This window comes from Strongylocentrotus purpuratus, unplaced genomic scaffold (genome assembly GCF_000002235.5).
Source record: "Strongylocentrotus purpuratus isolate Spur 01 unplaced genomic scaffold, Spur_5.0 spur5_scaffold_6, whole genome shotgun sequence".
NCBI lineage: Eukaryota > Metazoa > Echinodermata > Echinoidea > Camarodonta > Strongylocentrotidae > Strongylocentrotus > Strongylocentrotus purpuratus.
In genome coordinates, this window is record NW_022145612.1 from 35,588,121 (window position 1) to 35,614,741 (window position 26,621).

The 26,621-nt window shown below is 35.4% G+C and overlaps 1 protein-coding gene across 3 annotated transcripts in view; it reads right to left on the reverse strand.

Moving 5' to 3' along the window:
* Positions 1 to 663: 663 nt before the first annotated feature.
* The window catches only part of LOC100892600, a 42,683-nt gene continuing 16,725 nt past the window's right edge, over positions 664 to 26,621 (reverse strand). Inside the window, exons 12-30 of one of the 3 annotated variants that reach the window (XM_031000529.1) lie at positions 25,117 to 25,207; positions 24,765 to 24,919; positions 23,940 to 24,080; positions 23,491 to 23,613; positions 22,617 to 22,803; positions 20,168 to 20,386; positions 19,148 to 19,397; positions 18,239 to 18,292; positions 13,088 to 13,196; positions 12,537 to 12,686; positions 11,994 to 12,111; positions 10,889 to 11,066; positions 9,420 to 9,440; positions 7,790 to 7,842; positions 6,905 to 7,059; positions 6,388 to 6,444; positions 5,679 to 5,783; positions 3,111 to 3,306; positions 664 to 1,797 (exon numbers count right to left, since the gene is read on the reverse strand). In XM_031000529.1, the coding sequence (XP_030856389.1) occupies positions 1,567 to 1,797; positions 3,111 to 3,306; positions 5,679 to 5,783; positions 6,388 to 6,444; positions 6,905 to 7,059; positions 7,790 to 7,842; positions 9,420 to 9,440; positions 10,889 to 11,066; positions 11,994 to 12,111; positions 12,537 to 12,686; positions 13,088 to 13,196; positions 18,239 to 18,292; positions 19,148 to 19,397; positions 20,168 to 20,386; positions 22,617 to 22,803; positions 23,491 to 23,613; positions 23,940 to 24,080; positions 24,765 to 24,919; positions 25,117 to 25,207 (2,593 nt within the window). In that variant the 3' untranslated portion in view covers positions 664 to 1,566. The remainder of the gene's footprint in view (positions 1,798 to 3,110; positions 3,307 to 5,678; positions 5,784 to 6,387; positions 6,445 to 6,904; positions 7,060 to 7,789; positions 7,843 to 9,419; positions 9,441 to 10,888; positions 11,067 to 11,993; positions 12,112 to 12,536; positions 12,687 to 13,087; positions 13,197 to 18,238; positions 18,293 to 19,147; positions 19,398 to 20,167; positions 20,387 to 22,616; positions 22,804 to 23,490; positions 23,614 to 23,939; positions 24,081 to 24,764; positions 24,920 to 25,116; positions 25,208 to 26,621) is intronic. The other 2 variants (XM_031000531.1, XM_031000530.1) reach the window with 2 other exon arrangements.

Genomic DNA, 26,621 nt, shown 5'->3' on the forward strand with positions numbered 1-26,621 from the left:
GGCAGGAATCCATCTATCGGTTCTTCAGATAACGCGATCACGAGCCGTTTTGCATACATAATGAGCCCTGTGACCTTTGACCTTTGACCTCGTGACCCCAAAATCTAATCAGTTCATCGACTCTACAAGATACATACATGACCAAAGTTTGGCAGGAATCCATCCATCGGTTCTTCAGATAACGCGATCACGAGCTGTTTTTGCATACATAATGAGCCCTGTGACCTTTGACCTTTGACCTCGTGACCCCAAAATCTAATCAGTTCATCGACTTTGCTAGATACATATATGACCAAAGTTTGGTAGGAATCCATTGATCCGTTCTTCAGATAACGTGATCACGAGAACGGGACGTACGTACAGACGTACGTACAGACGTACGGACGGACGGACGGACGGACGGACGGACGGACGGACGGACAACCCGAAAACATAATGCCTCCGGCTACTTCGTAACGGAGGCATAAAAAGACATAAGACAGGCTTTAAAAGATCTTTCAACACTAAAATGTCTGGAATGGTATAGAGAGAGAATTCATTGCTTTGTGATGATTTACAATCACCTAAAATGTAATTAAATTGTAATAAAATAGTTGGGAGAATTAAGGAATCGATCAGATCAGTCTTTCCCATTTTATATCGTTAATAATGGTCCGTTTTCACTCAAACTTTCAGGTTATCTTTAATTATACATCTAGCATTGAAATCACTACCTCAGCACCACTTTCTCTCATCTGAACAATATTACCAAGTCCCTTTAACAAGCATCTAATCTTGATTGTATCATTCTGAATGTGTCACAGGAGGTAACTTGTGTTCTTCTGATTGTACTCGCTCATAACAAATATGACTGAACATAGAGTATCTCTAATGGTCTATGATGATCTAGCTCTCTGCAGAGGATGTCTTGCCTTTGGGCATGACACTGGAGGTGGCTAATATCTCAAACATATTCAACTTTGGCTGGCTAGGGAATGAGCTTAGTGTACCAATAACCAACAACTATTATGTTATTCTTTATTATCTTTATGCACCTTTACCATGAACCCATAGAATGCCAGATGAAACACACTTTTAAAGTGATTCTGTAGATGCTCCTGAAGATCAACCATGAGCTCATATTTTGCTCTATGCAAAATGTATTTTTCTTCTAGGTGTGTGACACTGGAAGCTGTTCATATCTCCAACCTATTCAACCTTAACTGATTGAATTTTAAGTGGATGTTCTAGCTGAAGTTGAGTAGCTACTATAAATCTTACATGCTTCTCCAAATGTTATTGAAGATGAATTGAGAACGGTCAATCCGCTCATTCATTCAACTGCAGCTAGCTTGAAGTGGAGTAGTTGTCCAGGCCAAAGTTTGGGTAGCTGTTTACATATTATATTTTTAACAAGTTTTGCAACACTTCTTGATGATCAACTACAAATGCATATCTTGCAGAAGATGGCTTGACTGTCCACTAATGACTTTCACTCAACTATAACTGTTTTTGCAAATGGTGACAAGTATTCCTGTTGAAGATGACTAGCTACTAGGACTTCAGATCAAGTAAGCATTCCTAAAATCAACTGAGTGTGCATATCTTGCTCTGCGTAGAGGATGGTTTTCCTCTAGGCATGACACTGGAAGTGGCTCTCTTCTCCCTTGCACTCAACCTCAGCTGTTCAGACTGCAGGTTCATTAGCTGTTCTTGAAGATTAATCATCATCTTGTTGTTGTCAGCCATCTTGTGACTCTGGTCTACCAGCTCATTACGCAATAGGTTTATTTCACCCTTCAGGATTTGCTCACGTTCCTGTGAGACAAAGGGGAAAAAGATATTCAGAGTTAACCTATGCAAATATAGACCAGAATCCAGCCAACTTTGGTTATAGAAAATAAATAATAATAAAAATGTCTACATTTACCCAGGGAGTCGTTTCAAGTAATCGTCGTAAGTATCAATTAAGGACATCTCGGCAATGACACTCAACTTGTCCGCTAAGTGTTTCACAAAACAACTTCCCCAACGACAGACTTGTCGGGACTCTTTTTAGAACACCATCTCAAGATAACATTACGTTTGTCCATGGGCAGTGAAAAATTGAAAACGGAAAATTGATTTAAAAACTTATTTCTTGATCTTGTAGCTCCCATTTTACTGATCAGTTATTTTTCTTTAAAGTATTATTTAAGCATACCAATTGGTCTTATAATGTTTTTGTTATGCCTAACAAGTAAGATAAGATTTATATGTCCAAACATCGGTTTACCATAGCAATGATGCCGAAGATGGAACAGTCTGTAATTACACACCCATGAGAAAGATGACAATTGTCATGTAGGTATTTCTCTAGATATTTTCTATTTTCAGGCATAACCTTTAACACAAATCATATCACATAATTATTTCACAAATATGTGTTAAAATTGTGAGTGATAAAATATTGTTTCCATTATTTTCCTAAATAGAAAAAATAAGGGTCTTCTTTTGATTGGATAAGAGTTATGGTATCCTCTTACTTACAAATTTTCATTCGTTCATCGCAAAAGCAACTTTCTCAATTTCTCAATTTGTTAAATTCTTAGATGTCATTAGTAACAAATGTTTTCATGCAAAGTGGATGTTTGTATCATTTGTGCTACCACTTAGATTTTTATTTTTTAAACAGTTTGAGTGAAAGTAAGCCTCAAATTCAGGATAAAATCTGATGGATTGTGAAAAACTATTTTTGGGAAGATAGTATAGATATCTTGAATTTGTCTGCTTCATGACACCTGGGTAGGTTGCAGACAAAGATATTACTGTCATGGAGTGATGAAACGACCCCCTTGTCATCATATTTACAAATGAACACAATCTTTACACAATCTTCCATTCCCAAATAGAATTAGAACCCTATGCCTTGAGGCTATTTAGGCCACTTACAGAAAGCCATAGAAATTTAATGAAATTGATATTCATAACTTGTCATTGGAAATAATTGCATATTACTAAACAGAGGTAAGATGGAAAACACTAGAATAAAAGACTCATTCTCATAGACGAACATAAAAATATCAAGTTAGTCTATACTGTCAAGTAACAGCTGTAATAAAAAATGAATAAAATGTTGATACAAATATTACCTTAGCTGCTTGATTGGCCTTCTCTTCAATCTCCTCTGTCTGTCTCTTTTTCTCATCCTCCAGCTTCCTGAGTTGTGCTTCAGTTTTCTCTTTCTCCTCCTGAAGTCGCTGCAGCTCCTGCTGGAGTTTAAGCTCTTTGATTCCTTCTCCAGGCTTCTTGGGGTTGTCTTTAAGCAGGCCCTCTATGGTCCAGGAACTGTATGGGTGATAAACAATTAGAGGATTATGTTCTTATAAGCAAATATTAATCGACTATGAGGGTAATGGTGCAAACTATCATCGCCGAGGTGATCTCGGGGCTACTATCATCCCGAGCCGCCAGGCGAGGGATGCTGGTAGCCCGAGATCACCGAGGCAATGATAATTTGTATCCATTGCCCGAGTAAAGGAGGTTAATATTTGTTTTATATCCCACATCGGCAATAAGGTCTATTTAAAGTGAATTTTACATAATAATAAGAACTGATTCAGCAGACAGTTTAGCTTCAGCTAGATTTTACAAAGCGCAACATGCATACATGTAATACAGTCGATGCGCGCTCATTTGACATTGAAATTGACTTTGGCATTTCGCGTAACCTACTTTGCTATGCGTATTCAATTGGCAAGGGTGGGCAAGTGGGGTAGCAGCAAAAAATTACTTTACAATAGTACTATCTCAGGTAGATAGTACTTATCTATATTTTATCATGTGACCTCGTTAAGACGAATCAGATTGCAAGATTCTTAGTATGCAGGATATAATACTAAATATTCTTTTGATCTATAGTCCATTTGTTTTTTGTTAGTCCCTTTCTAGGCTTGTATAGCTGTTTTAAAAGAGGCCCTCCACTCTTTATTTGTGGCATGATCCTGCACATTTGTTGACATCTAGGAATTGTATGGGTAGAAGTTTTCTCTGAAGTACCTTTATTCAACAGTCAAGGAAGATGATAATAAACCACCAGGCCCAGATGGTATAACACCCAAAAGTACTGAAAGAGGTTGCCTATGAAATAGATCATCCCTTGTGTATTCTATTTAACTCTTCTCTTCAGACTGGAATTGTACCTAACCTTTGGAAACTTTCCCATGTAACACCTGTATTCAAACAGGGAGAAAGACACCATCATCAATACACTTCTTAAGCATTAAATGTAAGAACTTTTTTCAAGATCAAGATTGGTCATGTCTAGGCTACTTTATTTTGGTGTCAGTTCTTTTCTTTTGCGAAAGGCAATATTTCATGATAACAATGCAGGATATCAAGCCTCTGCCCTAAAATGGTATTGTAGTGCCTTTAAAACACTGAGAATTAATGGCACTGACAGGATTCAATAGTCACAAAGCTTTTCTTTCCTCCTGAGTTACACTGTGCACCAACAGGTCGTCACCATTAACATTGTGTGTTTTCTTGTAACACTGTAAACAAAACTAAGATCAGCAAGGGTTTGTCTCAACACTGTTCTTACTATTGTACATGTGTACTTCAATAAAAATTAAACAAAATATTCATTGGGCAGTATGTATCTCTCTTGTATAATAAAGTTCTTTTGGGAATGCGAATGCACATGTAACTTTTTTTTTAGAAAGGGTAATTTTTGTAAATGTGTACTCGATAAGCCAAAATAATTAGAGACCATTTTGTACCTGTTATTAGGCAGAGAGGGGACTTTGTGGAAATGTATTTGAAAGTGTGAGAAATACAACGCAATTTACTGATTACAACAGATTTCTGGAAAGTGTCCTTAAAAATTTATCGCATAAAAATCCACTTCTGTATGGAGAGTACAACTAGAAATATTGCAACCTGTATTGCCGCGCAATGTATCCCCCTGCACTGGCAGCTATTTTTGTGGCATCCTTATGTTGGAAGGAGGGACAAAGATCCCCTCTTCCCTCCCGAAACAAAAGGATGACGTAGAGATCGCACTAGTGGTGTTTCTACAGAAGCGTGTTCCAGGAAAATAATCTGGCAGACCCAGAAAGCATACCTGCCAACCTGAGACGAGAAATTAGGAGTAAATTTTTCTGGATGGACTACGAGGTCGCGAACCACCGAAGGATTGGGGTAGTAGCCCGTAGATTGGGGGGGGGGGAACTAACGATCACGTTCGGGCTGCGCTGTGTATATCTTCTATGAGCGCGAGCGCGGATGTTGGCGTGATCTGGTTATCAGTGCTGTGTTATGCTTTAGTCTTATACATACATACATACATATTGGTATTTATTGAGCGCCTTTACATGAACATGCTCAAGGCGCTTTACATTTCGAAATACAAACATAATAGTTATATACTCTCCAAGTGCATTACACTCTAAAAAAAAAAATTAAAAAAAAAAAATTAAAAAAAAAAAATTAAAAAAAAAAAAAAAAAAAAAAAAAAAAAAAATTAAAAAATTAAAAAAAAATCGGAGTTTTGAGGCATGCATTCGGAATTCGGAGTTGGTATGAAAAATGCGGAGGAACTCCGCCTAAATCGGGGTGGTTGGCAGGTATGAGAAAGTAACAAAAGGTAAAAGTAGTTTGAAATCCTGTAAATTTGCTGCAAAGACTAATACAATCACAAGAACATGGTTGTGCTATACCTGGTTCTAGCCCTGCCTCTAGCCATGCGTAACCTGTTGAGTTGTCTCTGAACACCTGGAACGGGAGGCTTCTGCTGCTTGTAAGGACTCACTTTACTTGCATGCCTGCAACCAATATATCAACAATCAAATACATTTTTTGAAGAATTATGACAATCTTTAGAGAGGTAAAACAATCAACCTTACAAAATTCCTTTTACGATACATGTCTGAAAGAGATGGATTGCTTAATATTATTAATAATAAATCAGTTGAAAAATGCTTACAGAATTGAACACATATTGCATTATGTCACATTTCAAGGTCATGCAATAAATTAGATATACAAATGTTTATACATGGCTTTCAACTCACTCTAACAAGCATACTACAATGAACCCCCCCCCCCCCCCAAATAAAAATGAAAACCTATAGTTCATGATCCTATATGAACATTACTCAACATTTTCTTGTATGCAGAAGAGCGTTAAAGGTAGTATTTTACAAGACTCATATCATAGTCATGTCATCCTCAAAACTATTAAATCTTGCATGAAAAATTTCTTTGATAAAGCTTGAAGAGAATGCATGACTTGTAACTAAGTTGTATTTTTGTCACAATAATATTAATTGTACACTTTTTATTTCTCATTTGAAGAGTGCTAAGAGAAGCATGCAAGCTCAATTAAGTGAATAAAAGACACATAAATGCTTTATTACAATAACTTACATAGCTGCTGTGGCCACATAAGCAAACTTCTTTCCTTGTTTGGTAGCTTCTTCAGGTCTACAAAGGAATAAGACATACAATATCATCAAATATTGTGTTTTTCCTTCTGAGGGTAACAACATGTATCTTTATTTAAATCATATTATTTTAACAAAAAGTGGTAATAACAGACAAACTAAACATAATGTCGCAATTAACTTTGGTCTTGACTTGACCTGAATTCATTCTACAATGTCTTATTTGGACATACACATATACTTTTGAAATGAGAGTGAATTTGAATATGTTGATGCTGTCACCATCCGTCTCAGAACAGATTCCTCCATGTATGTTTTGCTCTAGCTACTGGTATGCAGAAGAGACTACAATTGTGAATGATACAAGCATAGCTGAATTAATAACAATTAATATTCTGGAGTTCTTAGATGCACCAAGCAAAACATTTTTGGACTTAATCCAATGGAATGTTCAAACTTCAAAATCAATTTCATTATGAAAAAGCACCATATAAACTTACATTCTATCTTTTGGTTGCCTGAGTTCTGAGCCTGAGTCACTGGACATAGGATCTCCTGTGTTGAAATCTACCCCACTCTCTGGAGATGTGATAACCTGCATCTCACCTGAAGCCTTCTTTACCAATACAGGAATGTTCTGACCATCATATCCTCTCTGACAGAAACAAGTGCAGAATTTATGCTAAAATCTACCAATCACCAAAACATACTTTGCAGTTTGCTCTTAATGTGCAAGGTTTCATGTTGCTATACTGTAGTCAAAGTAAGAGCTTCAAATATTACTTCTATAAAGAGATATTGCACACTGACTCCCAGTCATTGAGTAGTTGTTGAGTAGTATACAAATAGTGAATGGCCATGAGTGCAATGGTACAATATTTTGTACGAGGTGAAAGATAAGAGACACTCTATCCAACAAGGTGCAGCTGAGTTGAATAGAGCATCTCATATTTCATTGAATGCAAAAACTTGTTCCATTGCACAAATAAAGACCATTCACTACTTGTTTTATACACCTCAGACGTTTAAGGACTTAACAATTTTTTTTTTTTAAAGAACAATTTTCCTAGGCTAGCTAGTCCAAATCTCAGCAACTTTTTTTTAATGATGAAATTCCCGATAGTGAGCGCGCAATATATTGTTAAGCAGGCAGCACACCATGCACGTACCATGCTTTATGTGTATGCATGGTGATGCAAGAGTGCAATTTTGTTTGATCCATTTGTTCCATTGCACGGTGAAGCCACAATATACTTATACAAAACACTGCATTTAGTCAAAATTTATCAAATTCTATTACAATCCTTGACAAATATGGAATAATGACAATTTTTTGTTACATGTATTTCAATTGCAGAGAAGGGAGTCAAGAGTTTACACTGTACCTTTGTATTACTGTCCCTCCGCGTTATTTGGTCAGGTTTTCTACTTTGATCTGCTGTTATCATAAAAAAAGACATGAGATTGATTAGGAAACAAAGGGGCAAAATATATGTCATATGTATATAATTATGTACATTTTTATAAATAACAAATGTACAGGCAAACCTCTCTTTAATAGCAGTCACCTCTCTGAAAAGGCCACCTGTTTCCCTTTTCCTTGGCCATAATACACAAGTTTGACTAAACTAAAAATTAAAAGGTAGTAGAAATTACATATGATTTGCATTAATCATTGATTATATGATTGACTCTGTTGGAATAAATTGCATGAAAAAAGGCAGTGAGCAGACATAGAAATTGAAATATTTACTTGACAGAATAATATTACATAGATCAAGATCATATTGATGTAGCCTGCAGGTCAAGTATGATGGTAAATTTCTTTCTTTATGCATTCCGTTTCTAATATCGACAATGAACAATTCTTATCACAATATATCGGCCTATGTCTCATGACATATCTTGATTTCGAACAAACTCATAAAGTAAGAGGACAATTACATTGAATTTCATCATTTAATAGCCCTTCTATTGTACAGTATACCTGTATATCAGGAGGTCAACCAAGCACATCTGATCCACTACTACACATATTTCACAAAACCCTCAAGAATTACATTAGAGAAATATAGGTATGTCTTCACTTTTTCTCAAAATCCTTCACTTTTAAGTCACATGTTTGCTGAGAGAAATGTGAGAAATGTATATTTGGGATTTAGTTCTTTATTGTGGATTTGGGCATATCTCATTCATCCAAAATTTTTACTATCTCACAATGTAGAAATAGGTTATAGTAATATGTAAACTGTTTTGGGACAATATTTCTTGTAATAGGTGTCACTTTCTCTTAAAAATCTACAATAAAAATCCCTCAATTTTCTCACCACAGAGAAATGACAGAGAATTGAAAACTATCAAGTGTGATATTGATCAATTAAAGTAAGATTGGAGTTCCTATATTTCTCAACAAACGATGACATTTGTTACAAAAGGCTGTAATGATAATTTCCATGATCTGTAAAAACAGAAGTCTAGCTCCTCAATTGATAAATAGTCAAAGAAAGCAGTGACATTTGAGCTCAAAATTAATTCTGTGGTATATAAAAAAGATAATATTACTTAGCACACAGTGTATTAAGTGAGTATTAGTATCTTATCACAGCATGTCTCACAGGTGAGGGTGAATCATGTGAGCACATATGTTGTGTATACAAATCAGAAGTTTGGACTTGTGTGCATATTTAGTGATTTTGGTTCCTTTTTTTGTCCTTCAATATTTAGTTTGAAACATAGTTCACAGATAACTACTATAAGAGCTATTCTGAAGAAAGTTTATTTTCTGGAAAGATGTAAGAAATGCTAAAGAACCACATAAAAATCTGTCTTTCCAGTACATGAAATGGAAGTGCACACCAAATAATTTTTTTCAAAGAAAAAAAGTGAATGGCTATTAGAATTTATGTGTTCATTTTTTGTAAAATATTTGTTCACATGATCAATACTACATGTACTATACAAAATTTGGAATATCAGTTGAGAGGTGCAGTGTTAAATATACTCAATATGTGTCACCTTTCAAAGCCCTGAAGTATGCTGTTGAGTGGATAGAACAAGAAGAAGATATGTTTGAAAGTTTTAACTGCCTCTATGAACAGGTCAATAAGAACTAATTGATATGTGTCTTTCTCTTGATCAGCTACATGACCAGAATCTATCATAATTTTCTAAGACTGAATATTATTAGCTTTTCTACAAGGTCAATCTCCATAATAATCAGGGACACTGGATATTGCAGTAGCCCTGCAATAGAATTAAAATCAACATTAAAACATTGCTGATGAAAATGAGATACAAGTTCTATCTGACTTTACCACTCTTGGGATAAGGGTGGCAAATGTAGATTAATTATGTGACAGAAGACAAACCATGAACTTTACATCTCTAGACAGTGTTAAACAACATATGAAGGGCTCGGTTAAAAAAAAAGGGGATAGGGAATTATGTTCCGTTGTCCAATTATGCAGACAATAAAGAATTGACACCATGACTGGATTATTTTAAGCTGGTATTAAGCTCTTTTGCATTTAAAAAAAATTAACAATTTTTGCTGGCATTCAATTGAGAGGTAAAGGTATACTGATACATAGAAAGAGATGAGAAGAAAAACAGATGGATAAAGAGAGAGGAAATAATCAGAGCGAAAGAGAATACAAATTTGATTTGACTTTGAAGGACAATCATTCTCACAATTTAAAAATAGGAAAAGATACAGAAGAATAAGAATAGTGTATTGTGAAATGAAGGAAATGGGGCAAAGAAAATTCGAATCAAATGGTGAAAAGCAAAGTTTCTCAAAGAGAAAGACTGGGAACTTTGTTCTCAACTGAATGACCAAAATGAAAAAGTGGCTGCCCCTTTTAATAATAACGAAAAGAAAAATGGAATACAGCAATAATCAAATTAAAAAAGTAAGAATTAAAATGCCTCTTCCAATTGCACTCTCTGATATTGAATGATGATAACAAATTACGAATTTGAAGGAAATTTGTCCTAATTTTCAGGTAAAGAATAAGGAAATTCACTTACACAAAATGAAATTGAGGTCGGGAAAAAAAAAAATCAAATTTAAAGCACAGGAGTAACAAGCAGCCAAATTTTTCAGGAACTTTAATGAACATTGATGAAATCGACTAAAGTTTTTACAAATTAGGCAGGGAAAGACAATAATTAAAAAAAAAAGTCTTGACAGTTAATTTATACATATTCCGGGGAGGAAATAAAAGTTGCATCTGCTATGCATATTTGTTTCTGATATTTTTTTCTTTCTGTTGTAAAACATACAGCACATGCACAAGGAAATATCTTGAACTGCATTGAGCAGAATGGAAACATTACAGAGAATCCCTTTCCATTTTGGTCTTTGTCTTCACCCTAGCATCCTGTTAAAGGAGGTCAAGAAGTCTGCACCAAGTGCAGATACCATTAATATGTGCTTTTAGGTCTGGACAGTCTGGACCTAATCCTCTTCTACCTCTACTAACCTTTGATGTCCTTGGCATTAAGATGTGCCACATGTTTGACCCCTTTCTCATCCTCCTTGGCATTGGTTTCTTCTGAATGACCTCCATTGAGACCATCCTCCTCACTATCATCTGCATCATTTTCATCCACAGCAGCATCCAAAGATTCCTTGAGCTCCTTCTGCAGCCATGTGGGGATCTAGTTTAATAGCAGACACAGGAGGCCAGTTAAAGGTAAACAGAGCTCCATTTGATAAAGAAAAAATAATCATCTTAATCAAAACTAGATGGAACTGATGCCTCCACCATAGAGCGATTTTACAAATCAAAACAGAAGCAACTTTAAAAATTCAGGTTTGATAGAAATCCATTAACAGGTTCTCAGAATATTCTGATCACAAGCCATTTTTCATATACATATACATGTATGACCCTTTGATATTTTACCTCATGATCGGCCCTAAAATCTAATCAGTTCATTGGTTCTGCAAGATACATACATGTCCCGAGTTTGATAGTAATCCATCGGTCGGTTCTATTGACATTGTGTTCACAAGCTATTTTTGCATACATAATGAGCCCCACGACCTTTGACCCCCAAATCTACTTAGTTCATTGGCTCTGCAAGATATATACATGTTTTGAGTTTGATGGTAGTCCGTCCATTGGTTCTAATGATAATGCAATCACAAGCTATTTTGCATACATAATGAGCCTCATGACCCCAAAATCTAATCAGTTCATTGGCTCAGCAAGATACATACATGTCCTGATGATGATGATGATGATGATAATAATGAGCCCCGTGACCTTTGACTGTGTGACCCCTAAATCTAATCAGTTTATTTGCTCTGCAAGATACATAAATGACCCAAGTTTCGCAGGAATCCATCAATCGGTTCTTGAGATAACGTGATCACAAGAACAGGACGTACAGCGCCGTACGGACGGAAAATCTGAAAAAATAATGGCTCCGGCTACTTGGTAATGGAGGCATAAGAACTACTCTGGAGAAATAGGAGAACTGTTTGTATTTATTGGTGATTACTGTGTCAGTGTTGATTGTGTATGTTCTTGAGTGACATAGCATCGTGTATTATATCAAACATATCTACATATTTCTCACATTTCCTTGAGTATCAAGCTCTGATGTTTCTGAGCTGGTATACTCATCTCCAGCATCATTACTTAGGTTAGATGGCTGACCAGTACTGTTTGCAGAATTGAGAAGGCTGTTGTTGCTCCTGCATAAGCATTAAGATATAATGAAACAAGAAGATTGTGAAAATAGTATTAGGTCATGTATATAGTACCTCACATGGACTTAAGGGAGTGTGCTATAAAAACAATTTCTTTGTTGATTTTGTAATATTTTTCTATTTTTGGTTTATAGCTTCTGAAAAATAAGTACATGTAAGTAGAATATCTATGAGAAATCCTTAATCATTGATAAATATCTTTTCTCACAGCAATGTATCATGTTGATAGTTATACTCATAAATGGTTAGGGGGCAAGTTGATTACTTAGTTGGTAGAAAGCATTGTCATTCGCTGCAATGCTCCCATCTGTAAAATATAATATAACACAAAATCACCACATGAACAACTATTTTCCATGTTTACTTAATTCCAAACACTCGATTCGGTACACTAAGAATTTAGTACTTACAATTTTCGAAGGAAATTTCTTCTTTTTCTCTTCGACTTCTTTCTAGGCAGTGGACAGCTTGTTTCTAATTGAACAAAGATGTTTTCTCCCTGGCAGAACACTTGACTGAGACTGAGCTCATATGATTCGTCATTACCCTCTGAACCTAGCCTGAGGAACAGGTCAAGAGAAGAATTTCAATTATGACAACAATTTCATAAATTGCTGCTTAAAAGTACATTTAAAAAATATTTATATTGGCAAAACCTGAATGACACTAATAACAAGATCTATCAGTACCTAGTCTAAATGTAAGTTCGAGTTCGAGAACAATTAGTACAGAATATAACTTGCATGACCTGATGTTTAGTTTTGTCTTGAAATGTTTTGCATACCGTACATAAATTGAAAAAAATCTTTTATATAGTAATATCTTGATGTTTTTAAATACCAAAGTCATCGAGAAGTTAATTTTTAACAATTTGAATGTCAAAATCAGTATTCTTTGTTGGGTGAATATTCGAATAGTTCAAATATTATTCCCAGGAATAAATTAGACATCTCCTACTTACTTGAGTATAGGAGTTGGCTGGAGGAAGAGTTCAGACCTCTCTACACTGTCAATGCTCATCTGACTGGTAGCACTGGTCATGTGACGACGATTACCTCCACCTGATCCAACTAGATGAAGAAAAGGTTACAATACCAGATTATGGAATGAAGTAGGATGAGGCAGCAGCAGGGCATCCCAGTAGACCCACAGTTAATTAGACAGAAAATATTGGACTGGTGCACCTTCAGAAAAGTTGTCAGAAGGCGCACAAGACCGGCATGTTAGTTGCGTAGGCCGATAGAAGGCAGTTTTTCAGAGGGCATACAAGACGTTTTTTCAGTCACATCTTTTCAGCTGATATGTGACTGAAGGGAGCAATGAAACAAACCGTGATAAAGATACTACGTACAGGTATGAACAAATCTTTGTTCATGTATTCTATAGATATCCTGGAATATTCATACATAAGAGTATCAAAAATATATGATGCGAATATAATACAAATGTGACTTGATATATATGAATGGAATGCTTGAATAACCCTTTTATTGACTTCAAAATATGGATGAAAGAGGGATGGACATCAGATTTTAAGAGCTCCTGTCTGAGAGAATAGAGCAGGGCTCATATCATAAAGTTTGATGAAGTCTTCAGAAGCATTAACAAAAATAGCCATTACTGAAATCCCTGGTCAAGTCCTATTGAAGAAATTGGCAACCCTTTCCAAGACCACCTCTGTGGCCAGATTTTTTTATTGACAAAAAATGCCCACCTTTAAGCAAATAATTTGAATAAATTCTATCATCATTTTTGTAGGATATACCCTGCATATACTAAACCTTCAAAATATAAAAGAAATCCACCGACCCCCATCTTCCAACTTTTAACAAATCTGCCTGATTCTCTCAGACAGTAGATCTTTAAAAGGACATAAAACTGAGCACTTAATTATGGGTGGTTTGATACAAGAGATGACAACATGATCAGAGCTTTGTATCATATTTGGTACTGGAAAGCCCTTGCAAATGGATAACACATTATTATTTTGTGGTTCCATGTCAACATAATATTCTCTGATGTCTGTCATCAAGTTCAATTTTCAGGGAATGGAATAGCAATCTAAGAAAGGAAAACAATTATTGTGCCTTATCTGTGGGTAAGCCTACGGGTAGTTTATGTACGATCTTGGCGACAAAAGGACTATGAGGAGCCATGCTTCATTAATTTGATGTTAGAACATTTCACTAAACATTTGTTTAGGTGAGTAGTGATGAGGTGTGCTTAGATATGGGCATAGGATTGGTAAAACCTGAACACTTGCTTAGGCTGGTGTTAGTCACAATGATATGGATTACTGTAAATAATGCTGCATAAATTAACCATGTCAGCACAAGAATTGACAGACACTTGTGCGATGTATTACAATGTTCACACGAATGCACCTGCTCTCAAAGCACTGTATAATGTAGGGAACTAGTGCGTAACACAGTAAAAATAGCAAACACAGACAAAAACAAAAACAAACAGCTATACAATGTAACGAATGTAACACAGATTGTATACAAAAGATTGCCTGCTTTTAGCAGTCATACAGCATAAGACAGGTAAAAATCCAGATTTTGCAGGAAATCTAGAGCAAAATGTAAATGGCAGAAAAATGTCTGCCCAAATGAATTCACTTCTAAATGAGAGCTGAGTATGTGACATACCCTTACATGTATTTTTCCATAGAATTCCAACTAGCATGTTCTACATCTCCCTTCAAGAATAATTTTCACACAAAACAAACCTTTTCATGCACCATGGGCGGATCCAGCTGGTGGCAGGGGAGGGGGCCAATTCGTGTGAAAATATATAGTGGCAAAATAGCCAGCCAGTGAATGAGTGGGGGGAGGGGGGGTAGTGAGCACTTAAAAATATGAAAATCGTGCCCCCCCCCCCCTTGGGTCCGTCTTCTTTTTTCTTTAAGTAAAGGTAAAATTAACATGTATTTACCTGTTGTTTTTCTCAGGGGAGGGGGCCCCCTGCCTGGATCCGCCACTGTCATGCACAATATGTTATATCGCAAAAGTTACTAAGCCAAACCACTGCAATATAAACAATCAACTCAGAAAAATTGTATATAAAGACACATTGTTTTCAGAAACATGAAACTCTACCCAGACAACAACTCTGTGATTACATGACAATATTAATATCCATCAAACTGCACAGATTTTTAAAAAAACAGAGTACCCCCCCCCCCCTTACAGGAGCAAAAAAGCTCAAAGATATATATATTCTTCATTTTCATTAAATGTCAAACAGACTTATTTCCTTTCTCAAATAAGGTACATACATGTACTAATAGTAGATATGAAAATAAACTAATTGTATTCATTTTAAAAGTGGTTTGCAATATGTGACCCAAAACAACAAATTACAACAGAAGTCACTGGGCCAGAACTCATGCAAATAAGGGTATTTGTGAAAAATAAGTGGTTGCTTTTCTAGGGCCTTTTTCAAATAAAATTAACAGTAAACGGAAATGCTCATGCTTGAAGACAAAAAGGATGTCAAACTTTGACAGTGTTTTTCTTGTAAAAATACTTTTCTAAAACCCTATTCCTCTAATGATTTAAAAGCTATTATCTTCACTAAAAACCCGTCTCTAAAGTTGAGCTATACATTACATTAAAAGCTTATGAAATGGAAAATCATAGTCAATCATAAAAAAGGATTTGATAAAATGCGACTTCTGTCTCATTATGACATGATGGGTCACATTTAACAATTGAAAATGAAAGGGATTTATAATTTATAAAGATCGCGACTTCATAGCAGCTATAAAAGGGATTTAAGTGATACAATGCCTTTTGAAATCCTAAAATATGTTGATTTGTTAATGTTACTACACCACCTGAAGTATTTATGCCCAACTATCCTTCTTTCAAAAAACTATGCCGCAACAGGATAATGCGTAACAGCTATAAAAATGCGCTCATCTTGTCCATAGTAACAAGCAGGTTTATGACATGGGGTAACGATACTGAAGTAGACACATGAATACATCAAAAGAGCATGAAAGATTGTGACAATGTACAGAGTCCAAAGTGGAAATGTCCCTCTTCCTCTCAACTATTTGTGTACTACTGGGTCCCTTTTACAATGTTGTAAGTGTGATCATTGTGGAGAACATCAATACATCAACTATTGATAGCAAGAATGATGTTTATAATAAACTAGAAATGCTGCCTCCGCCATAGAGCAATTTTACAAACCGAAACGGAAGCAATTTTTCAAATTCAAGTTTGATCGTAATCCATTAACAGGTTCTCAGAATATTGTGATTACAAGCCATTTTTCATATACATATACGACCCTTTGATCTTTGACCTCATGACCCTAAGATCTAATCAGTTCATTGGCTTTGCAAGATACATACATGTCCTAAGTTTGATTGTAATCCATCAATCATTGCTTGAGATAATGCGATCACAAGCTATTTTTGCATACATTATGAGCCCTGTGACCTTTGACCCCAAAATCTAATCAGTTCATTAGCTCTGCAAGATACATACATGACCTAAGTTTGGCAGGAATCCATCAATCGGTTCTTGAGATAACGCAATCACGAGAATGGAACGGACGGACAACCCGAAAACATAATGCCTCCGGCTAATCCGTAATGGAGGCATAAAAAAGATTAAGACAATCAATCTTTCTTTCTGCCAGCACGATGTCTGCTTTCCCATGACAATATTTAATGACCATTCGCACACATCAATACAACAGCAATTGAGAACAAGAGACATGATCATAATTAGTGATTTGGGTCACATCCTTCTCCTTCTGAACTATGACAGGTTACAAAGGCATCTTGTTGCATGAGCAATGGAAATGGTGATGTAAGCAAGCTATGTGATGAAGCTTACCAGATTTGATGGCACTTTGCAGTGCCTGTTCAGTTATAAGCTCTTCTTTTGGCCAGACGAGGGGTACAGCTGTTTGCATGCAAGCAATGACCGAGTCGGCACAAATTACTGCAAGTACAGGCATTATGACTCTAAGCTTATACGGGGCATGATTTTGCTTTTTATCAAGACATTCAGCAAGTATTCAGCATTCAGAATATTACAAATATATACTTGATAACAATAAACAAAAAAATTATATTTCGCAAATTTCTTTAGTTTCACTAAATGTGTGTAAATTAATTCATGAATAGATGCAGTTATTACAAATAATTACAGATATTTTATCCATTCTGTATTCCGGTCATGTACATTTATTTCCCTCCATCAAGCTACCAAATTTACTAGTCAATATGGTAGTCAAACTTTCTTTCCTTATTCACATCAAAAAAAATTGAAAAGAAATGTCCAGAAGAGGTTTTTGTGACAAGACTCTCGTACACAAGAAGATTATTAAAAGATCAATAATACATAAGAGGTAGTATATCATTTATGTATTCAATACTATGTAGATGGTTAGTCTGTGTAGCCCTGTACATGCTCATGGTTACAACACATGAAATAAGCTGTCATATCCTGTTAGCTAAATGATGGCCATGAAAATTATTTAGAATCCATTATGACCAGTCTATAGCTCTCCAACATAAATACATCTACCGGTATATAGTAATATTAGTCAGACATATCCTGCACTTTGCCTTGGACATTCCCAATACATTAACTTTAAAACATTTTTTTTTTTTGGTATAAAGCTTTCTTGGTTCTCAATAAAAAATCTTGCTCAAGGGAGCAACAAAAAAAAAACAAAAAAAAAAGTGTTTTTCTAGACATATGATATTTTCTTTAGTCATGACAGGAAGATTGAGTGTAGGTACCTGTTATCCTTGCATCAGGGAAGCATTGTAGCTTGTTTTCTCTCCATTTGGAAGAAACACACTGTCTGTACTATCAGGACGCTTCTGTCTTCCTCCTACTGGTGCACTCTTTGCAACTACATGCCAATCAGAATTGTCAGAGTGCGGACAGAAATAAATTCAAAAGGTTATCATGAAGAGAAACTAAAACCATATTAATAGAATTCTTTTAATATAAAAAATATTTCCTTTGATGTGGGTGATAACAATTCATGAACAATATTTGAGAGGAATTATTGGTTGCAGTAACAATACTTATGAATTGAAAAATAAAAGTGGAGTTATAACAATAACAATAGCTACCTTCTGCTCTTGGAGTAGTTGCAGCACTCAGTGTAGAGGAGTCTTCAGTTGGAGCTGATAAAAAGCACACAAGAGAATGTGCCATTAATACATATTCTGGTAATTTAAGGTATTGTTAGACTGTGAAAGGAATAGTATGTTTGTGTTTTGACTTGATCATATTGGTTCAAAAACACTTTCTATTTTGACACATATAATTTCTTTGGTCTTCAAAATATCATTTAGAAAATTGTGTTATTCAGAAAGGATACATATACGTACTTCCTATAAATAAATTCTACACCCTTCAATTTAACAATCATGCAAACTTAATTTTGACGAGAGCTGTAACTTTTGAGTTTATGATTCAAAAGTGTCCATTCCTTCTTTCTTTCTTTTTTACTTTCTCTTTTTTCCCCATATTTTTCCCCAGTGGGTATTATTCTACATTTCATGTGTAATATGGGTAAACATATATATTTCTTTTAACCATCTCTTTTGATCATCTTAATTGCTAACAACATTAATTTGCTATGAATATGCATTTTAGAGAGAGACAGTTAATAAGCTATCCTGAATAATTAAGTAGAAAGTGAGGATTTTTTTTAAGGATAGGAATAATATGACTGTTTCCTGGAAAGAGTGAACATGCCAGCAGCAGCATTTTGCAAGTTTTGTAACCTGACAATCTGAGTATTGAATGTGATCAATAATATAGCGCTAGCTCAATTCAGTTAATTCATTATTATGCTTTTCACTACCAATATTTAATCAATCTATACACAATATTTATGAGAAAGATATTTCATAAGTTGCAATGGAAAGGTTCTAATATGACAGTATATTTGATAGAAAGCTCAGGCCTACACGTAGGGGTAACTTGCTATAACAAAGCCAGGCAAAAATCAAGAAAACAAAAGTGAGACTTACAGCTGGAGTCAGCTTTTTCCACATCGTCCTTTGTGGACTCCATAATCACATCCATTGGAATCTTCAGACTGCCTGTTGATCCCAGTGACCTATGACCATTGTTGGCCTCTTGACCTTTGGGCTGGCTGAGCTCCAGACTGCTTTGGGTACTGTCATTACCTGGATCTGAAGTCAACCATCCTTTGCCCCACAAATAAAGGAAATTATCCATGGCTCCTGCTACTGTATAGTCTTCTCCACATGCAACAGTCTAAGGGTGGAATTCATGAAGGAAGGTAATGATGTATGCATGAATTAGTTGATGGGAAAAGAATCAGGGATATCTTTATTGGAGGTAAATTGGGCATTAATTGCAACATAACATTTCTTTCACAGGTATTCTAGCAAACATACACTGAAAACATGAGGTATTGAGCTGGTAAGTGGAAACTAGTAAACTATCTAAAACTACAGGTAAGTAGATTAGGTCTTTGTGTATAGGGTTCGGTTAAAGGAGCAGTCACTAATAGTTTGGGTCCAAATACTACTTCTATTTACAATGTACATGTAAATTCCTTATTCCTTTTTGTTTACAAATTTTGCCAGCTATAAATTCCTCCAACTAAACATCTTGCAAGTGCTCCCTGAATGACATAAACCATTTCAAAGCTTGGAACTGTACCATGCCTTATGTATCTTTCAATCTTGACAATTCATGTGTAATCTACATTGTGTTAATTAAGCAATGCACTCTATTAACTACCTTCTGATCAATAAATATTTATAAAAGTTATATTGTAGTTCACAAAAAAGAGATCTTAATGAACAGGTATAATTGACACATTTAAGAACATGAAAGATTTTACTAACAAATTATCAAATGAAATAAAAATACGTATAAGATTTACCCTCAAAATTTAAAAATAAGTATGGAAATACTATGAAAGACGAAACCATCTACTCAGAGCCTAAATGCAATCCTTTAAAATATTTATTGCCTTTTTAGCTTTGAGCAAACAATATTCTTCTACAAGGACTTACTGATATGAGTTTATCAGCCATAGTTTGAACCTGTGCTGGGGCTTCCCTGGGCTTTGTGTTACCAAAGCCAAGTTGACCATGCTGGTTTTTGCCAAACATGTAGACGAGACCTGGCTCTACTACCACTGCACTGTGATGGGGTCCTACCACCATGTCAAGCACACGGAACTTGCTCAGAGCTTTCACGGCTGTGGGAACCTTCCTTCCCTCCACCTCAGTCTAGGAGTAAACAAAGACAAATATAATTTTGTTCGATAGCTGATTCTATTTGAAAATGATGCTCTAAAACATTGTATAGAATTTTTTTAAAGCCCAAAACTTGAACATTTTTGGCATTAAAAAAAAAAAATAAAAAAAATATATTCTGCCAATTTTTTTGTCGATACCGATCAAAGGTGCGAGGGTGTCGCTCCGATCTTCCGATCCGATCAAAGCCCCAACTTACAGGGTTACCGGTAGTCATATGTTCAGTCATGCTAGTGTGAAAACCATGATGCATATTTTGGACTTCAAATTCGTTTTGGTATACTTGAAGGAACTCTCAAATGTTTTTCAACATAAGACTATATTATTTGTACTCTGAAAAGTTGTTCAGATGTATTAAGGTGGTGAGATATGTAAATTTGATCTCACTCATTTCACAAGATTGACATAATTTACCCTTAAAAGACTGGGGGGGGGGGGGTCATTGTTCCCTCTCTCTCAAAATCAAATCAAGTGTACTGTTGTGAACTCATGTTATCTTTTGAAATGCAACCCCACGTCACCCTGAATACAGAGAAATTATAGTTTTTGTTAAAAAAATTATTGAAATACTATATTTTCTTCTTTGCCCTTTAAATCAATAACTGTTTTCCAATTTGTGATAAACTAGCGTCTAACTCATGATTCATCTGAATATAACTCATAAAACAAGAAAAAACACAATGAAATATAGGAATTGATACAGAATTGAACTAGATGGACCTTCGAATGCGTACAGTCCAAAACGATGCCTCCGCCATAGAGTCATTTTACAACCAAAACAGAAGAAATTTTTAAAATTCAAGTTTGAATGTAAACCATAAAAAGGTTCTCAGAATATCGTGATTACAAGCTTTTTTTCATATACATGTATGACCCTTTGATCTTTGACCTTTGACCTCATGACCCCAAATCAATTTATTTGCTCAGCAAGATACATACATGTTCTGAGTTTGATGGTAATATGTCTATCGGATCTGATAATGTGATCACAAGCTATTTTTGCATACATAATGAGCCCTGTGACCTTTGACCTCGTGACCGCAAAAACTACTCAGTTTATTGGCTCTGCTAGATACATACATGACTTAAGTTTGACAGGAATCCATCAATTGGTTCTTGAGATACAGAATCACAAGAACAGGAAGTAGGGAATCTCGAAAACATTAAGCCTTCGGCTACTTTGTAACAGAGGCATAAAAATGGCTTCAGTCTATCTAATTCAGTCTATCTGACAACCGAGAGGTTGTGGGTTCGAACCCCGTTTGCGTCATACCAAAAGAGGTTAAAAGACTGGAGTTGCTGCTACCTTGTTTGGCAATCAACAAAATTTGATGATGTAATATCATTCTGTATGAAATTTTGGTTAGCATTAAAGGTAAAACAAAGTTTTGGGAAATTTGAAAATTGGGTGGAAAGTGATTCTTTACAATTTTGATATATTTGGATGCCCCTGTAGATGTATTATAAGCACAAGAAAAATTAGCCTCTAAAACACTTCTCCTATCAAGAAAAATTGAATATAAAAATTTACCGGTGCTCCCAGTAAATTTTTATTTAGTTCTATACATCAGGGGTGATAGTGAGCACTAAAAAAAAAGGGTTTTTAGTTTTCCCCTCCACCACGCCCCCCTTGAGTAAAAAAAAGAGAAGGGGATTCGCTTTGGAAAAAATGGCATCGAACAACATTCCCCCCTTTCGAGTAAGAAAATTGGGAAAAAAATAGGGCAAAATAGGGAAGATTAGAGAAAATAACAGGGAAATCAGTAAAATCAGGATAAAAGAGGGAACAAGAAAACAAAAATCGGGAAGAAAAAAAAAATTAGGAAAAAATCGGGAAAAAATAAATAAATCGGGTTTTTATCAGGCCTGTATATAATTTCCAAACGGGAATAGCTAATTGGTCGATTTTAGTCAAGAAACATTGTTTTATAGCTTAATTAATATCTTGACCTTGAGAGGGAGCTATATAAGATAAAGAGTTTATTATTTACAATTTCATAACTTTAGACTCGATTTCAACCGTAACAATGATCCCTGAATATTTTAGGATCGCATATGCTTCCAATATGTTCATTTGAACCAAATTCATGACCCCATCCCAAAACTTTGTATTACCTTTAAGTCTCCCTTACTCATAACCTCTTAAACAGCCCAGTCTCTTTTAGGGTTAATTAATATAGAGATATAATATAAACAAAATCACCTTTGTGAACATGTTCTTCATGGATGCCAAGAAACCTTGCCTGTGGTTGAGTCCAAGCTTGTTGTAGGCATTACTGCCACAAGCCAGCAAGCAGCCCATGTCTGTAAGAAACATTGTACCATCCACGCCACACTTGACCTCTTGGATGAATACAGGGTCACGAAGGGTCACCTCCATAGGTTCACAGCTAAATCAAATCAAATCAGGCAATGCAAGGAAAAGATTTTCAAAAGAGCTTGATTAAGTGTCTTCACTGCTTGAAACTGGCAGTATTGGTATCTACAATTTTTACCTTCATAAAACAAAAAAGTAGGCCTGAATCATCATAGTTTTCATTTAAACTTTTATTTATCGTTTCCCCGTAACCTTTTGATTGTTTACCGTAACGCTGTAACAAGAGCATTAAAACCATAACAAATACGTTGAAACCATAACGGTTGGCATCTCTGCATATACATAGACAACTCTCCTGTTTTTTTGGTAAATAACACAAATTTCCTGTTCTATCATGAGCACCTTGCTGTACTCAAATATTTTATGGATAGCAAATTTCTATAGGTCCTCCAAAAAGGAAAAGATCCTACAGTGTAACATATTTTCTAAAAGTTGATATCATATTTGTTTTGAGTTTTGGAATCAAAGGGGGAGCTTTCTGCTATTAAACAATAACATTTTTGTTCCTGATATAGCCGATTTGAATTCCCCCCTTTATTACGAGTTTATAAAATTCATAACTTTCTTATTATTTGTCCTATTTCGTTTAAACTTACACCTATCTGCTTCTCTGAATTTTCTGCTTCGTGTCACAGAAACTTGCTGTTAAGATTAAATTTCCAAAAAATGTCTTTGAAGTGAAATTTTGTGAAAAACTTACAAATCTTCTTCATCTCCGAGTCCCAGTCTTCCATCTTTGCCCTTCCCCCAGGCAAAGATCTCTCCATCTACACCTACTCCCACCACATGCTCAGGTCCACATGAGATACTTGTAACATCCACACTAAACAAACAAAATCAGGTTGAACATGAAACAAACAAATTCTAAATGATGTACATAAGATTAAGCATGAAACTAATAAATGAGAAAATAGTTCAGGGTAAATTGTATCACATCAGCCAAAATAACTCATTTAAAGAGGAGAGAACTATGATAAGAGCAGTTTTGGAAGTAAATAAATTGCTAACATGTCACCTGCTTTAAAATCAAACATTAAAATCTCTTGAATCTTGAAGAATCTCTATAAACTATTGAAGTGCCTTCACTTTAAATGGTCCAACAGCATTATATCTTTATCCTTTGTGTGACTCCATGTAGTGATATCTAACCTGAGCAGTGTTTCAATGAGACGTGGTCGGGAAGCACTGTGGTAATCACCATGTCCAAGGCAACCTGTAGAACCATCTCCACATGTCATTACAATGCCATTGTCACTGCCAAACACACTGAATCCTGCTCCACAAGCAACTCTGAAAATTATTAAAAAATGAAAAGAAAGAGATACAGCAAGGACTAAATCTGTCTTCAAGATAACACAATCTGATTTTGAATAAGATAAAACAGTGTTCTCACCAACCTGACCTCATAAATGGAAAGAAAACAAAACCATGCCATATATGCAGCATGCACAGAGATAAAAGACATTCGTTTACTGCAACAAAGCTTAGCATTACCACGTTTTAAGAATTTGTATAAAGAAGTTACATAAAACTATGTCTTAAAATGAAGAAGAATGAAGATGTATGAATGGGTATCTGATATTGATGGTATATTAGTTTTAAAAAAGAAGGAAAAAAGGGCTCCTTCTCATACATGTAATGTGGGGAGGGGTTAAGCATAGCATGCTTCAATTGAGTAGGTGTAGAACCTTTGATGTGCACAGCTATAGTACCCTTTTTCATCCCCACTTAATTGCCATTCAATTGTAACACAGACACACACAAAATGCTGCAGGTTACCATGGCATATGTGACATTTGTAGACAACCTTAGGGAATATTTTTGTCATGGTATAACAACTTGTTATTACATAATTTGGATGGTTAAGAGTAATATTTTGAGGACTCTGTTATACCAGGCACAAGGCATATAATTGAAACAAATCAATTAAGGATTTTTTAAAATTCAATTAATTTGACGGAACAGAAATCTTACCTTGTGATTGATTTTCCTTTGAGAGCTTCAACCGAGGTGGGTACATTCCTTGGGTCAAGGTCACCGTGACCCAATTGACCTTTGCTCCCTTCCCCCCAGCTGTACACTACCCTCTCATAGGTCACAAGGGCAATGTGAGTCCTGCTGACGGCAACCTATAAGGGCAGAACATATTCTATACATGAAGTAAACCAGCTCAGATTGTTTTAACAGAAAAAATAAAGAAAAGAAATGAAATAAATTTGACTGAAATAGGACATGTTTATAAAATATAAAAAAGACAAAAATATCGCAAAGGGTGTGGCCTATTTCCACTTTTATACAAGCTTTTGTTACTATAAATTCCACTGACCTGTCTTATCTTGAGTATAGTAGGCAGTTCAATTTTGAAAGGGATAGGCGGGATTCCAGGCAGGGATGTATCAATCTGATATAGCACAGACCTGGATATGGAAGAAAAAAGTTGTGTGCAGTTTTATGATTATTGTAAATCCCGGGCACTTTTTACACATTCAAAAAGTTACTATGGTTACCGGCCCCGATGGGTAAGCAGGGCAGGGCTTCACTCCAGTCGACGTTGGAAGTGGAAGTGTAACTGCACTCGCTAGATGATACATTACAACATAAAAACAACAAATGTATCTCAGTATCAAAAATACACTTCATAAATTACTTATTAGTGTTGTTATTGTCATTTTTAGATCATCGTCAGGATTGAGACTGCCAGGAAAATGGCATCGCGATTCACCGAAGCTCCATGCGATGACTGATATCACACACCGTGCATATAACACAAGCACTTGTTCACTTTACATCATATATTGTAATGCATTGTGAAGATTGTAATTTTTAGTTCCGCATTGCTGCCATCTATCGTCAAATACATGTATTTCTTTACCAATGTATTATTTTATCTTTTTTGCGGAAAATAAAAGAAGAAACCGGAAAAAGAAAAATAAAGCGGAAATTTTCCGGTCAAAAGCGAAAAGGTTGAGAGGTCTGATGTGATAACAAGGGAAATATTTCTAATATCAAAAATTGACCTCTATGACATTTGACCATTAATTAAACTGATATTAGCCTTTTTTCTTTACCAACTTGTTTTACCAACGACTTATTCCACATATTAATCAAGACTCATTCATTACCAAAACGAAGCAATGGTTAGCATTTATATGACTCCTTTACTTCACAAGTAAATCATTACATCTACAGATACACACATGATGTATGCAGTATACTTATATCATCTCCTGAGCATCACAAGGGCATTAACTGTGTAAAGAAGGATATACCACAGCAGACAATATTAATTAATAGTGCCTATCAAAAAGAAAGAGCACCATTTGTAGCTATTTTGCTTTGTTAGAAAAGGCTTAAAGGTATTACAAAGTTTTGGGAAATTTTGAAAAATGGGTGGATAGTGATTCTTTACAATTTTGATATATTTGGATGCCCCTGTGGATGTATTAAAAACACTAGAATCTTTAGCCCCTAAAACACTTCTGCTTTCGAGAAAAATTGAATATAAAGATTTACCGGTGCTCCCGGTAAATTTTGATGAATTTCAAATAGCTCCTAAGCCGTACAATGGAAGCTGCGACCAGGAAAATCTCAGAATATGTAGTTGTGGTACATAATTTAGGTTTAATATATATTTAATATAGGTGTGTAGATTATACCAAGATAACCTCCATACAAAATTTGAAAAAATTCTGTCAAGAATGTGGCAGTTAGAGCGCACACAAGAATATGAAGGGGCGGCGGAAGCGGCGTAACGCTGCTGAATCCAAAGTACCCCACCGGCAAATACTGCCGGGGGATACGATAATAATGATGTATTTATATAGCGCACTT